At 41.5% G+C, this 13361-nt stretch overlaps 1 protein-coding gene across 5 annotated transcripts in view; it reads right to left on the bottom strand.

Moving 5' to 3' along the window:
• LRR (capping protein regulator and myosin 1 linker 1 leucine rich repeat protein) overlaps positions 1 to 13361 on the bottom strand; it is a 213580-nt gene that overhangs the window by 86312 nt on the left and 113907 nt on the right. For all 5 annotated transcript variants that reach the window (XM_072286631.1, XM_072286632.1, XM_072286635.1 and 2 more), the window contains 2 exons: positions 12655 to 12717; positions 5094 to 5206 (listed from right to left, as the gene is read on the bottom strand). In XM_072286631.1, coding sequence (XP_072142732.1) covers positions 5094 to 5206; positions 12655 to 12717 — 176 coding nt within the window. The remainder of the gene's footprint in view (positions 1 to 5093; positions 5207 to 12654; positions 12718 to 13361) is intronic.

Below are 13361 nucleotides of genomic sequence, written 5' to 3'. Positions count from 1 at the left end.
TGGTGATTGTATCAGTGAAGCCTCAGTTTCTCTTTCGACAAAGGAACTGGCGTATCTTGAGAGCGGCACTTAAAAGTTATTCTGTATCTTGGCTTCCTTGTGCGATGCAGATGACTGCCCTATTTATTCTTGTTGTTTTGATCCTTGACAGCAGCTATATATTACGTCAAGAAATAAATCACACAGTTGTTAGTGCGCCTACGTGCTTGTCTCGTGTCTCCTTTCTTCGTGTGTTGTTTTATTCGGCGCTGCCTTTGTAATCATGCTTTCCTCAGGTTGAATTAGCCCCAGCCTTTTCCGTAGTTTCACATGATAGGATACTAAAGGCTTCTTTACACTATGCTTAGCTGCTTTTAGATGTTAAATCTGGTGGCTCTACACCATGTTTCACAGATTCTGTGCTCTTCTTAAAGGCATATTTATGCGATAATGTTAAGTGTCCCGTGTCGCAGAAAATCTGGCGTTGGACGTCATTTCGGCAAAAAGAATTTCGAGTCCCGCATACCAAGGACCTCCATGTGGAGCAAGAAAGTTACTGAAATAATTGAATTTCTCAAGCTAAAATATGTAGAAAAATCGTAAAGTACGACTTACACACAACCTACAGGCATGGTAGCATCAGATTGAAATTTGAATATACAAGAAAACATATTTCTGTTAAGCAAAAACTCAAACAAACCCCTTTTCCAGCATTTCTATCATTTATAGACTGGCCACGGCGTACGCCATCTGCGCCGGCCAGTGCACGAATACTTCGGAGGCCACGGAGCGGCATGCCCGGTTCCTTGTAGCATCTCCAGATGGAACTCGCCTCTGCCGCATCATGGCCCACGCAAGAGGCGTGGATTTCTACCAGAAAGCCCGCCTTTGTGCATAGCGTTCACTGCCAGCGTTTCCCGGTAAACATTCCGGTTACATACGCTGCAGTTGCCGGGAAGCGTGAGAAGCAGCCAGGGATCTTTGAATGCTATCGCGTTCCACTCTTAAAGGCGAAGCTTAAGCATCCTCCAAGTTTCCTCCAAGTATCCTCCAAAGAGGCCATTTGTACTTCCTGCACTTTTGATGGCATATGAATAGCTGTCAGTGGTGGAACAACCATTTGACCTTTCAGTGCAGGTCCTGGCGAAAGCAAAAATGTGATTTTGCGCAGTGGCAAACACTTTTGACCCAGTATCCAACATACAACTATACAGCAGATATCGTCTCAATAATTAATATAGTCAATAACTATGGCAGAGTCGGTTTTATGCATATCAATGAGGCATTTTAGCTAATAATTATCAAACTAGTTTCATTTGTTTTTATTAAAATGGCTTTCCCTGTGTGTATATCACAGTATAAAGCTGCTTCTATCATATAGAGTTGCAACAGGTGTTGTGCATGAGGTGCACTTCATGTGAGTAACAAATAAAGTTAGAAGAACTAGGGCATATCATCAAGACCATGCCCTAGGACATGCACGACTCAACCAGATTACAGTGAAGGTATCCGCAGGTTTCTTCTCATCGGCACAATCTCTGCTGCATAACTGTGCTGTGGAAAATGTGAAAGCAGATTAACCCCTACACTTCTGCCTGTTCAGCGCTCTATCACACTTTGTTTTCAACAGAGCGCTTTTCCTGCTCAGTTCAGCATGTTCCGCGCTGTAAAGAGATAACTCTAAGAACTGCTACAGACATATAATTTACGGAATATCTGGTTTATTTTGTTGACAAAAAGCTTCCACATCAAAAGCAGTAAAAAAAAAGTATAATGTGGGTATAAAAAATTTGCAAACACAGGAACTGCAGAGTGCATCTTTGCGTATATTGCACTCAGAATGCCTCTTGAATGTTTTGACTTGGCCCTTGAAAACTAAGCACAGTATCGAAGGGTTCTGTTTCACAATCTTCAGTGGTATGTGCTGAAGAAAATGAGCCCACTCGGAAGCCTGTACACTTTTTTTTGAGCTTGGTACTCTAGTTGCAACGGATGCAACAAGAGAGCGGAGAATGGCAAGCGGGGTGCTTTCCATTGTTTTACTATCAACTCCTGTTTAAAGTGCAGACAAGCATGTCCATCTAGTTTGTGAAAACTAAAACAACTAGAAAAAAGCCTACAATGTGCTGCTATCTATGACATATTGTTAGAACACTTGCTCTAAAGGTGACCGGTGCAGCGCCAGGGTCCTATTCATAAGCAAATTATATGTCAGCAGTTAAATGCATGTATTATAAGATATCTTTAAAGTGGCACCACCAACACCTACGGTAAACAATGTGCAATCAGAAATTGTCCGTCGCTTCTTTATGATTTGTCATCGTCATTGAGGGAGGTCATGCCTCGCTGGTATAAGAATTACAGAACTGTAGCAGAAGCAAGCACAAACAAAAAGACCATACAGTGGCAGTACACTGGAACCTCTGCCGCAAAGCAACACAAGTGCTGAAGCAGTTAATGGAGAACTGACAGCATTAGCTCTATCACTGGCTGTCGCAACTTTCTTAACTTCCAGAATGAAGAAGCAGACGATGATGATAACGAGTGCAGCATGTGTTATGTTTTGGTTTCAGTTTCACTGCCAAGGCTGCATCAATGAAAGGACGCTTTCATTCTTATGCTTCATTTGGCACAGGCTTTGCACTATTTCTCATTAAAATGCCATTTGGGAGCAAAACGGTGCAAAGGCCCACTGTTGACGCAATTTGGCACAATTGGTGCAGCTGTTCCACCCTTGCTAAGCACTGAGGCCAAGGTGCTCATGACATTTTGGAGTGTCTTTCTTTTTATCCCTGTAATAGCCATAGTGGGAATGGGAGTACGGACGGACGGACGCACCGAGACCGACCGACCGACATGATGACATGATGATGCAGCAAACTTCGCTGATGTGTAGCAATAAGGCTAGGTATGACTACACTGCCCGACCGACCGACCGAGTGAGTGTGAGTGAATGAGTAAGTAAATAAATAAATAATATATGTTCTATATATGCACTGCAATGCCACTGGCTTAGCACATTGTTACTCTCTGTTGGCTTAGCTAGCTACTATCACAATGGAAGTGGGAAAAGTTTTGCTTGCACGTGAAGCACTTTCTACAAGGCTCTAAACAAAGGATTTCTTGAGTTCACACAGAGCACCAGCATCAAATAAGCGATATTTTCTGATGCCAAGGCAGTTGCCAGGTTCGAAACAAGGATTTCAATGTAGTATGTATGACTGAAGACCCTCATGTGCAACCCTTTGAGCTGCAGCTTGTCATATAGTTCTGAATTTTCCTCCAGGCAGCTGATTGAAGGGGCTATCTATGATTCAGATGCTTCGTCTACCTTAAACATGAGCAAATGAACATGCCCTTGCACAAGAGTAGACTGTCGGGCTAGTTGGTTCAGATTAACTTTCAGTTCATGACGAGGTAAGGTGAGACACAAACATACACAGACATTAAACTCCCATTGCTGAAACTCTTGTTGAAACTCTTGTTGTTGAAATGCTTTCGACTATTGAAAGTCAATGCTGCATGTATGTTAGTGTCTCACTTTGTCCTGTTCTTGTGCACTCGCACATTCATTTACTTAATATTTTTTTAATCTGGCCTGGAGAAGTGCTACACCATATTAACAGAGAGTTTAGTTTTTGTGCACCCAAAATTAGGAAAACAAGCAACCAGGTGCACAAAAGAATGCAAAAAGGTATACAAAAAAACTGTAATAGAACTATAAAAGAAATATAAAGGAGTACAAAAGAGTGCAAACAGAGCATAGGGCTTTGCATATGCAATGACCCTTGGGTGCACTATTTATTTTAACTCCCTATTAGCACACTTCTCTACACCTCTACCCAAGCTTGGGCTGTGCCCAAAAGTCCATGCCAGGCCTAGCTCACCCACAGGATGCGGTCAATCAAAGCAACTTACAGGAGTACTGACAGATATTTTTGAAGCCGCAAAAACTCTACCACAAGCTTCTTGCATGTAAAATGATAACACTTAGCAAGTACTATGAAGGTTGGGAAACACTTATATGGTAATTTACGGTAGTAATAAAGTGGATCTTGAAATGCAAGAACTGGTGTCGTCGACATTATTATGACATGATGATGCAGCAAAATTTGCTGATGTGTAGCAATAAGGCTAGGTATGACTACACTGCTCGTAAAAGACGTTAAGAAGAGCTTTGCCTGCCTTTCTTCTGACTGCATTTGTTTGTGATAGCTGCAGCCATCACAGGAACAGAGCAAGCCAGTGCATCTCGACGTCATGACGTCTGCACCTTCTGGGCACTAAAACCAAAACAGTCTGTCTTTATTTATTTAGGGCACACATTTAAGCGAAATTTTTAGGGCACTGACACTTGCCAGTATTTTTTTCTAAGGTTTAGAGAGTTTGAACCTTTATCTAACAAAAACGAAGAAGAAAATTCGAGAATATTATGTCAGTACTACTCCTTTAATATCAAATGGGCTGGCCGGCTACAGGTAATGCCAGAAGACCCTAATTGCGGCAGGCATTGTTCATGCACCACTATGAATACTTACTGCAAGTGATACCATGTGAAACACGTGAGTCATAATGACCATAACATTGCGCAAGCTAAATGTCATAGCTTCACACATTGCAGAACATTGCAAACATTTCACCAGATGCACATGCACTTAGTCTCAATCAGTGGTGAAGATATATATATATATATATATATATATATATATATATATATATATATATATATATATATATATATTGTTTACTTTGTTCGATGTGTAGCCATCACATAAGAAGCCAATGACTACTGTGGTTCTGTACCTGGCCAAGCAAAATGCTGGAGATGATGCAGTCAGAGGTACCAAAACACAAGCTCCGATGAACATGAAACAGAGAATGAATGATACATTCCTCTCTATGCCAATCACAGACGGTTTTCTTGTTAAAACTAGAGGCTGTGCCCTGCTCCCCCTCTCCTCCCCCCCCCCTCTTTTCAGAACTTCCATCATCCTACCTGAGCCCAAATTTCAAACACTACAAGAAATCTATCAACATTTACAAAGCTTTCAAGAGGGTTTTCAAGGACCTGCTTGAGTGCTGAGAACACAAGCATGGCATGTTGCAGTAGTTACCTGATGCGGTTGAGAACGTCAGTTCCAGCCTGGTCCAGAATAGCTCGCTGAAGAACCTCTTGTGGGAAGTGCTGCCGACTTCGACAGATGTCCTCAATCTCCCTTCGAACTTTCTACATGGGTGTAAATTCAAACTGGATTTCTATATACACTAAAACAGATTGGATCAACACAAATTCATGCTTTCAACATGTTGCAAAGGCAAGAACTGTGAAGTTACATTTCAGCTGCCATTCCTTTGGCACAGTAGTATTTATAACAGCTGAGCATTACTATTTAAAAGCTGCTTACAAGACATATGCTTAGAGACTGAATTTTAATGTGTAGATTTAGTTAGCTATGGTAGGTAAACAAGTGAAAGAAGTGCTAGGCATATAAATAAATATACAAGTAAGAAAGAAACATGCCCACAAAAGAAAAGAAAAAGGAAAATGCAAAGCAAAATTTTATCTTAACTCTTTAATAATGGCACATATAAATACCAGAAAAAATCTTTATTTTCTTTCTAAATATGCAAAACACATTGAGATTAAGCATAACCAACAAAAAGAACAAATATTTTCTAACTTTTTTCAGCAATAGGAGGAAAACCCCCGGTAGGAAACGAAGTGGGCTTCACCTGAAGCCACCTAAGGGCTCATTTAGAATTTGTACAGACAGCTCTTGTAATATGCGAACCATAGGCGTACATTACAGTTGCTTTATATCATCACTACAGCTGGTGTTGGATCAGTCTGTCTCCTCTGACCATACTTTCAACAAAAAGAGAGTCCCATGTCGAACTATCTTGCCCTGTGTTCCTGGTTTAAACCAACAAATGATGCTTGCTGCCTGTCATTCAGTGTTGGCTGAAGACATTTAGCCAGAAGCTTCATAGTGAATTCCCAAACTCAGCAAGAAAAAAATATTTTTCTGCTATGCTGCCTGTAGGCAACATTCATCAATAAAGGGTTAATAATTACACAGACTTAACTGTTCTTAAATGAAATTTGATGTCTCCTGAATGATGAGTGATAAAAGGTCATGAAATTAGCATCACTAAAGATGTTTGCGATGGCAAGAAAAATATAAATAATGAGGCATCTTGGAACAGTGCCTCACTACCATATAGCAAGTATGGTTATCATTCTTTGCAGGGTGTCAAACAGAAAAAGATGCCATTTGGCTCAGGTTCAACACACTTCGATTTCATTCCTGTTCAGTTTTAGTTTGGTAGAAATAAACTTTAATAACGGTTCACAAACCGGTTCAGCACAGTCCATGTTATCCTGCCTCGTGACAATATGTTGCATAAGACTATAGACTTGTCCACAAGGGGCATGCGCAAGTTCCAATTAAGAGGAGGCAGAAATTTACAAATGAATCGCACAGATAGCGATAAACGAGAAGAAAGGGAGTTAACCGAGGGGCCCGACTTTTATTAGTCATATTATAAGAAGCCAACAAGCTCTGACACCAAGGACAACATAGGGGAAATTACTTATGCTTAATAAATGAAATAATGTACGATAAATTAATGGAAATAAAAGTGGATGAAAAACAACTTGCCGCAGGTGAGGAACGATCCCACAACCTTCGCATTACGCGTGCGATGCTCTACCAATTGAGCTACAGCGGCGCCATTTCCCCATCCACTTTCTTGGGTATTTCTGTTTCCTAGTACAAAACTGGGAGTGTTAGCCAGCGCCACCACTCACAAACCTTGGCGGCAAATGTGGAACATCCTTTCTGTCGCGGGCGTCACGAGGACGTGATCGTTTTGGGTGAATGTAACCTGTCAATAAACCCACACATGCTACCTGAAGGCATCAATGTTGCCGGATTCGAGACCCTCGTCATGTAATAAACGAGAAGAAAGGGGGTTAACTGACGGGCCCAATTTCCATTAGTCATATCATAAGAAGCCAACAAACACTGACACCAAGGACAACATAGGGGAAATTACTTGTGCTTAATAAATGAAATAATGTACGATAAATTATTGGAAATAAAAGTGGATGAAAAACAACCTGCCGCAGGAGGGGAACGATCCCACTACCTTCGCATTACGCGTGCGATGCTCTACCAATTGAGCTACAGCAGCGCCATTTCCCCATCCACTTTCTTGGGTATTTGTTTCCTAGTACAACACTGGGAGTGTTAGCCAGCGCCACCACTCACAAACCTTGGCGGCAAATGTGGAACATCCTTTCCGCCGCGGGCGTCACGAGGACGTGATCTTTTTGGGTGAATGCAATCTGTCAATAAACTTACACATGCTACCTGAAGGCATCAATGTTGACGGATTCGAGACCCTCGTCATGTAATAAACGAGAAGAAAGGGGGTTAACTGACGGGCCCAATTTCCATTAGTTATATCATAAGAAGCCAACAAACACTAACACCAAGGACAACATAGGGGAAATTACTTGTGCTTAATGAATGAAATAAAGTATGATAAATTAATGGAAATAAAGGTGGATGAAAAACAACTTGCTGCAGGTGGGGAACGATCTCACAACCTTCGCATTACGCGTGCGCGATACTCTACCAATTGAGCTATTGCGGCGCCGTTTCCCCATCCACTTTCTTGGGTATTTATGTTTTCCACCGGTCACTCATATCGTGCAGCTCGTCTCGGCTAGTCTTGCAATATTTTGTTAATATGTGTCAGCGCAGCACAGTTTACACAGTGCTTGAAGGAAACAACCAACTGTGGCCGCATGTGCCAGCATGGGACAAACGCACCGCGCAAATAATACAGTATTCACAAGTTGGAAAGTTGCGGGTACCCTAACTCTTTCGTGCTGCAAGTATGCTAAATGTCTTGCTGAGAATGAGTAAAGAAAGAAAAAAAAAGGGAAAAAGTAAGGAAAAAATTATGCATATCCCATGCACTGTGGGAATCTATGTAAGTGAAACACTCTGTGCCATTTGCTTTTATTGACGATAATTAGTGGTGATGTTGATGGCAAATGTTTAATTTCTTCAACAAATACAAGAGTGGTGAGTTGATGTTAAAATTTTAGTAACAAGTTGACCTAACAGCCGAACTGGGAGCGTCACCAGAAATGTTGATTCCGTGGGGTCCCTGAATAAACTTTTCTGCCATGGAGCACAATTGGCATGGTCAACTTCAAAAGAACAATCATTTCTGCCAAGGTAGCTGTTGCTACCAGCACATACTCATCGTCCATCCCCGTTGTTGCACAAAATGCAACTAGTAGGTTGTGCCGATTGGAGAAGTAGTTATTCGAAGAATCATGTAAACCATTGAACACCAACTGTCACCTTATATGCTTGATACCCTTTGTGCCAAACTGGTAAACTTTTTTTGTTTGTTCAAGTCCGGTTAGGTTCAGGCATGTTGCAAAAGTATTGGTTCAGGTTTGGGCTCAGTTCTGCCCAAAATTGTGGTCAAGGTACAGTTTTTGGTTGGGGTTCGGTTCGACACCCTGATGTGTGCCCTTACTTTTATTTGAATATTACAACATGCAGTTCCACTTTTCTTCTTTTAGGTGCACAGATAATGTCTGTCTGCCAAAATAGATTACAGAAAAATGAATTACTGAAAAAATACTAAAACAAAAAAAAAATGTACGGTGAAAAAATATGACAGCAAGAAAACAATACTACATCACTTTTAAGATCCAAGGGAATATGTGCGAGGCTCTACTAATTGAGCTAAGGTGGCGAGCTGCTCTCCCAGCCGCTTTTTTATGTAGCTTACACAGCCAACAAAGCTCAATGGGTAGAGCACCGCACATGTTATGCAGGAAATATGGGTTCGGCTGCCACTAGTGGCAAACAGTCTTTTGCGGCGAATTTATTTCCCCTTTGTGTTTCTACATCCTATTTACAACCACAGTACATTTTCCCTATGCCTTCCATGGTTTCATTGCCTGTTGACCTCAGGCACTAAAGCATGTCAGATTTTTCCGACTCCCTAGGGATAGAAAAAGCACAAAAAAAAAATTAATGCATGTCTTTAACTGCCCTCAAAGGCTAAATTGTCCCAGCCACGTCCGAAATAGATTTAAAGGCCTGCCACTATAATTACTACACATCTCGGTGCTCATACTGTGACAGGAGACGGTGGGTGAGCGCATGTATAACTAACACATCTTGCGTTCCGTGACAGCGGCTCCTTGGCATTTTTGGTATACTTGAGTGCAATACATTGCGTATGCTTGACCACATAACAGTTGTATTGAGGTGAAGCTGACATTCAGAAACTGCTATGAAGCATCACTTTAGACATCTCGATGCTCGCACTGTGACAGGAGATGGCAAGTGCACGCGTGTATAACAATGGAAGTGTAGGTAAAGATTTTGTCCCGTGAAAGTGGCCCCTTGGCACTCTTGATATGCTTCACCGTAATACATTAGGTATGCTTTACCGCGTAAATCCGCTGTATTGCGGCAAGGCTGATTTTCAGAAATCGCTATTATGCAACGCTTTAGACCCTTGCCGTGCTTTCCGCGCTTCGACGGCATCGGCGAGTATGGCGAAGGTAGAGTCCACGCCATTGCTGACAGTGGCGAATCCTTAAATGAAATACACAGCACCAAACAGCAGAATGCGCGATAGTGAACGTCGAAGCAGCTAGGTCTAACGATAGCACAAAACGACTACTACGACTGCCAGCGGATAGGTGGGCGTGTGTGCTGGTTCGAGGCTGCGAGATAATCAAAAGGGCGGCGGCGGTGTCAGACCTGCGGTCACGGCACAAAGTCTGAAAAACCGGACAGCGATGGGTTTCAGCATCTCAAATTTCAGAAGTCCTTATACATTGTCCATCCCTGTTGCCCTGCATCATCCCCTGCCACCACATTTGCAGAGTCCCGGGAACTCTCCAAGGCATTCACGCATTTTGCGTTTCAAGACTGGTAACACTGCGCTTCATCCCGCCTTCCCTCCCCCTTGATCCCCACTCCAGTCTCTTTCCTACGACTCCGCCTCTCTCCATCAGAGTCGCAGTTTCTTCACTCCTTCTCACTTACGACCATCGTCATCTCCATCACATCTAGCTTCTGTCCTTTCTCGCATCATTATTCTTTCTTTGCCTTCCACTCTACTTCCCTCTCATCCCATACTCACTCACTGCTGTCATCATATATTCATTTGTTATTTTTTTTTCTGCTGCACTGGGTGGCAGGCTCGCAGGCATTCACGCGCAAGGGTTCTGGCCTGTCTGTTTTGCCTAGCATGCCATCGAGTGAAGGCTCACTCTTGTGCAAAATAAATTACAATTACATTGGCTCTATGTGGTATGTGGTGGCACCGAGAAGGCGTCCAAATTCTCAGGTGTGTCCGGAAGACCGTGCAATTTTACTTCTTAGGCGAAATGCATCAATGCTGGTTCTGACCTTGCTATGAGAACATCAATTCAGCACAAAAACATGGTTTCAACCCTTTGATGGTAATTTTTGCAAACTGTAGCCCCCCATAGTCAATTTCTTTTACTGCACTGCTAACAATCTTCAGAATGACACATATCCCTTACAGGTGCTATGTGCACAATTGAACATGCGAAGGTAGTACATCAAAATCAAAAGCATTGATTAAAATTATAATAGTTAAATATGTTGCAAACACCTCAAATCACTTCTTATTTGACCTGTGCTGCAAGTTAGAATAGTAAGTGTAAAGTGTTTTAGTAAAATGAGTTGGAAGGTAGACAGCTAATGTTTGCCCTCACAGCATCAGTTTGTATTTATGTAGTGGGTTCACTTCTTTCGTTGTTTTCACAGTGTTTTATATAAGGCATATACTTCGAGTGTCTGGATAGGTGCTTTCCAAGTATTTTAGACATGAAATAGTTGAGGTTCTCGTATTTGACCTTCCTACAAAGAGTTCTCGCATGGAGTCCACATTCTGCAAACTTGAGAAAACTGACTGAGGAATTAAAAAGGCACTATTTGTTTTGAGGCTGTATGGCTTTTATTATTCCAAAGGTACAAGAAACGTGATGAAACTAAATTTTAAATACCTGCCTGTTAAAGAAACTGCAATGAGGCGAGCATCTCGCAGTAACAGAGATTTGAAATGAGAGATCTATCAGTCTTTGCAAAACACATAACTAAAATAGCACGTGAAAAAATACTGACTAAAGCACACATGCGCAGGTGTGATGTGCAGCAGTAAACAAGGTGAAATATGAAAACTTCTAGGCTACTTCTAGGCACCACAGTGATAGCTGCAGACTACAGAAAACGAAAAATCAGCTAAGAAGAAGCCAGACAATAATAATAAAACAAAGACAAGGTAGTAGAAACTCTGGTGTGGCACTAAGTGGTGCTTTGTTCTAAAAAAAAAGGTGCATTTCTACAAATGTGCAGTCACTACTGTAAATATACAGTGCTGACCCTCAAAAGTTGTTAAAGGAGTAGAGATACTAAATTTGTCACTATTATTTCCTTACTGAATAGCTGTCAATCCAGTAATTATGGTTTTAAGCCTCAATTCCTTGATAGCACAACAAATAATTAGTTGCACCACCTTTTAATGCAACTAGTTGAAGATTGTGTGGAAGTGCTGTAAAGTTTTGGAGAAGCATGAAGAAGGAGGCTAGTTACTTCTCTGAAATCCGAGGAGCTGGTTACTCATGCAAGGAGGGCTGAATTGGGGCATGTGGTAAGTTTTTGGCGACACAGTCATTGTGTTTACTTAGCCATTCTAGTTGGCCAAATATGACACATACATGAGTGGTTTGTGATACCATGCGACCAGCACCTCAAATTCCCATGATGTAACCAGCCTCGTGCTTGAAATTGAAGTCACACTCCACTTTCTGTGCACTTTGAACTGGCGACTTTAGGAATGATGTAAATAATTATTTCTTGTGCTCTTTGGGAATTGAAGCTTTATACCATACTTACACAATTGACTGTAAACAATTAGTTTCTGTAAAACAAGAAAAAGTCTCAGTTTCACCTGAAAGGTGAAGCAGCGATTGTGATAGCAAATTAGTGGACAGCTACACGAAGCAAGAATTGTAGTTTTATCGACTGTATTAACTTGTAAACAAAGGCATACTAACTAAATTAAAGGATGGTGTCACATGTGCACAAGCAAACATCAACACATCGCACTCTATGACCGTGGAAACTTGCTGTTGATATGCTGGAGTGAGGAAGCACAGCAGCAGCAGCAAGCGAATTAAGCTGCGAAAACAGTGTGCAGCACACTCTGTCCCCGTTGCAGATGGCTCTCAAGATACAGTAATCCGGGTAGGGCGCACGCGACTGCACGAGCCGGCCGGAGTAGAACGCTCAATGAAAGACAGCATGCTTCCTCCCAATTTCCCTCTCTTGCATGCGCGAGATTGAGCTGCTATTGTAGGCTCACCCTCGCACACTCTCACTTGCACCTATAGCATACGGAAGGCGGCAACAATTCTATCGCCCTTTTACTTTGTATGGAAACTCGCAGTGATGGCGACGGCAGAAATGCGCCTGGAGTGTCCATATAATTGCTATCGCAATAAAATGAAAATATTAATAAGAAAAATAAAGAGTGAGACAATATTTTGCACTAGTACTCCTTTATGTTATACTGTGTGCAAACACAATGACATACCTCATCAGACATGATCGTAGGACATTGGTCTTCAATGCACTTCAACATGTTTGAAGCAGTCCCCTAGAATGAAAAGCACAACAAAGGCATGCATTAAGATAGTGAAGGAAATGAGCCTCCGCAATATGTACATATTTATTCTTTACTGTATAAATTAATACTCTTTAACGAAAAAATTATACACCTTTGTTTAGACCAGAAATGCCAAAATAAACCTAATTTTCAAAATGAAAGCATAAATGCAATCTGACACTAAAGGTTGTTCTGTAGCACACTACATGATACACCATGCAGTTACAGGTGTATTTTGGGACGATACAGAAAAGAATTTGAATTGCGGAAAACCTGCAAAAATATGCGAGCCACTGAAAATTAAAAATTCAGTGTATTTCTCTCAATCTAGTAAAGTTTTTTTTTTTTTGATGTTATCATTCTTGATTGGCTAATAGGTAGCCCCAATATATAGGTCAGAATGCTTATAGCGCTTCTTTTTATGTGAATTTTCGCTTTTTACAGTGCAGTCTTTATAACAGTGACACAAGCCAGAACAATGCCTTCTTTTGCCTCTGAGAGTTCTTTGTTGCTGCTGTTGTCATAAGTTCTTTTAACAAAGCAGGCCTCACATTTCTTTATAACACTGCTAACGGTTTCATTTCCCGATATATTCATGACAATAATGGTACTCAGGAACAGTACGGCGTGCAAAA

Source organism: Dermacentor andersoni, chromosome 1, assembly GCF_023375885.2.
Source record: "Dermacentor andersoni chromosome 1, qqDerAnde1_hic_scaffold, whole genome shotgun sequence".
NCBI classification, from domain to species: domain Eukaryota; kingdom Metazoa; phylum Arthropoda; class Arachnida; order Ixodida; family Ixodidae; genus Dermacentor; species Dermacentor andersoni.
The sequence above is the reverse complement of the archived record's forward strand: the minus strand, read 5'-3'. Positions and strand labels throughout refer to the sequence as shown.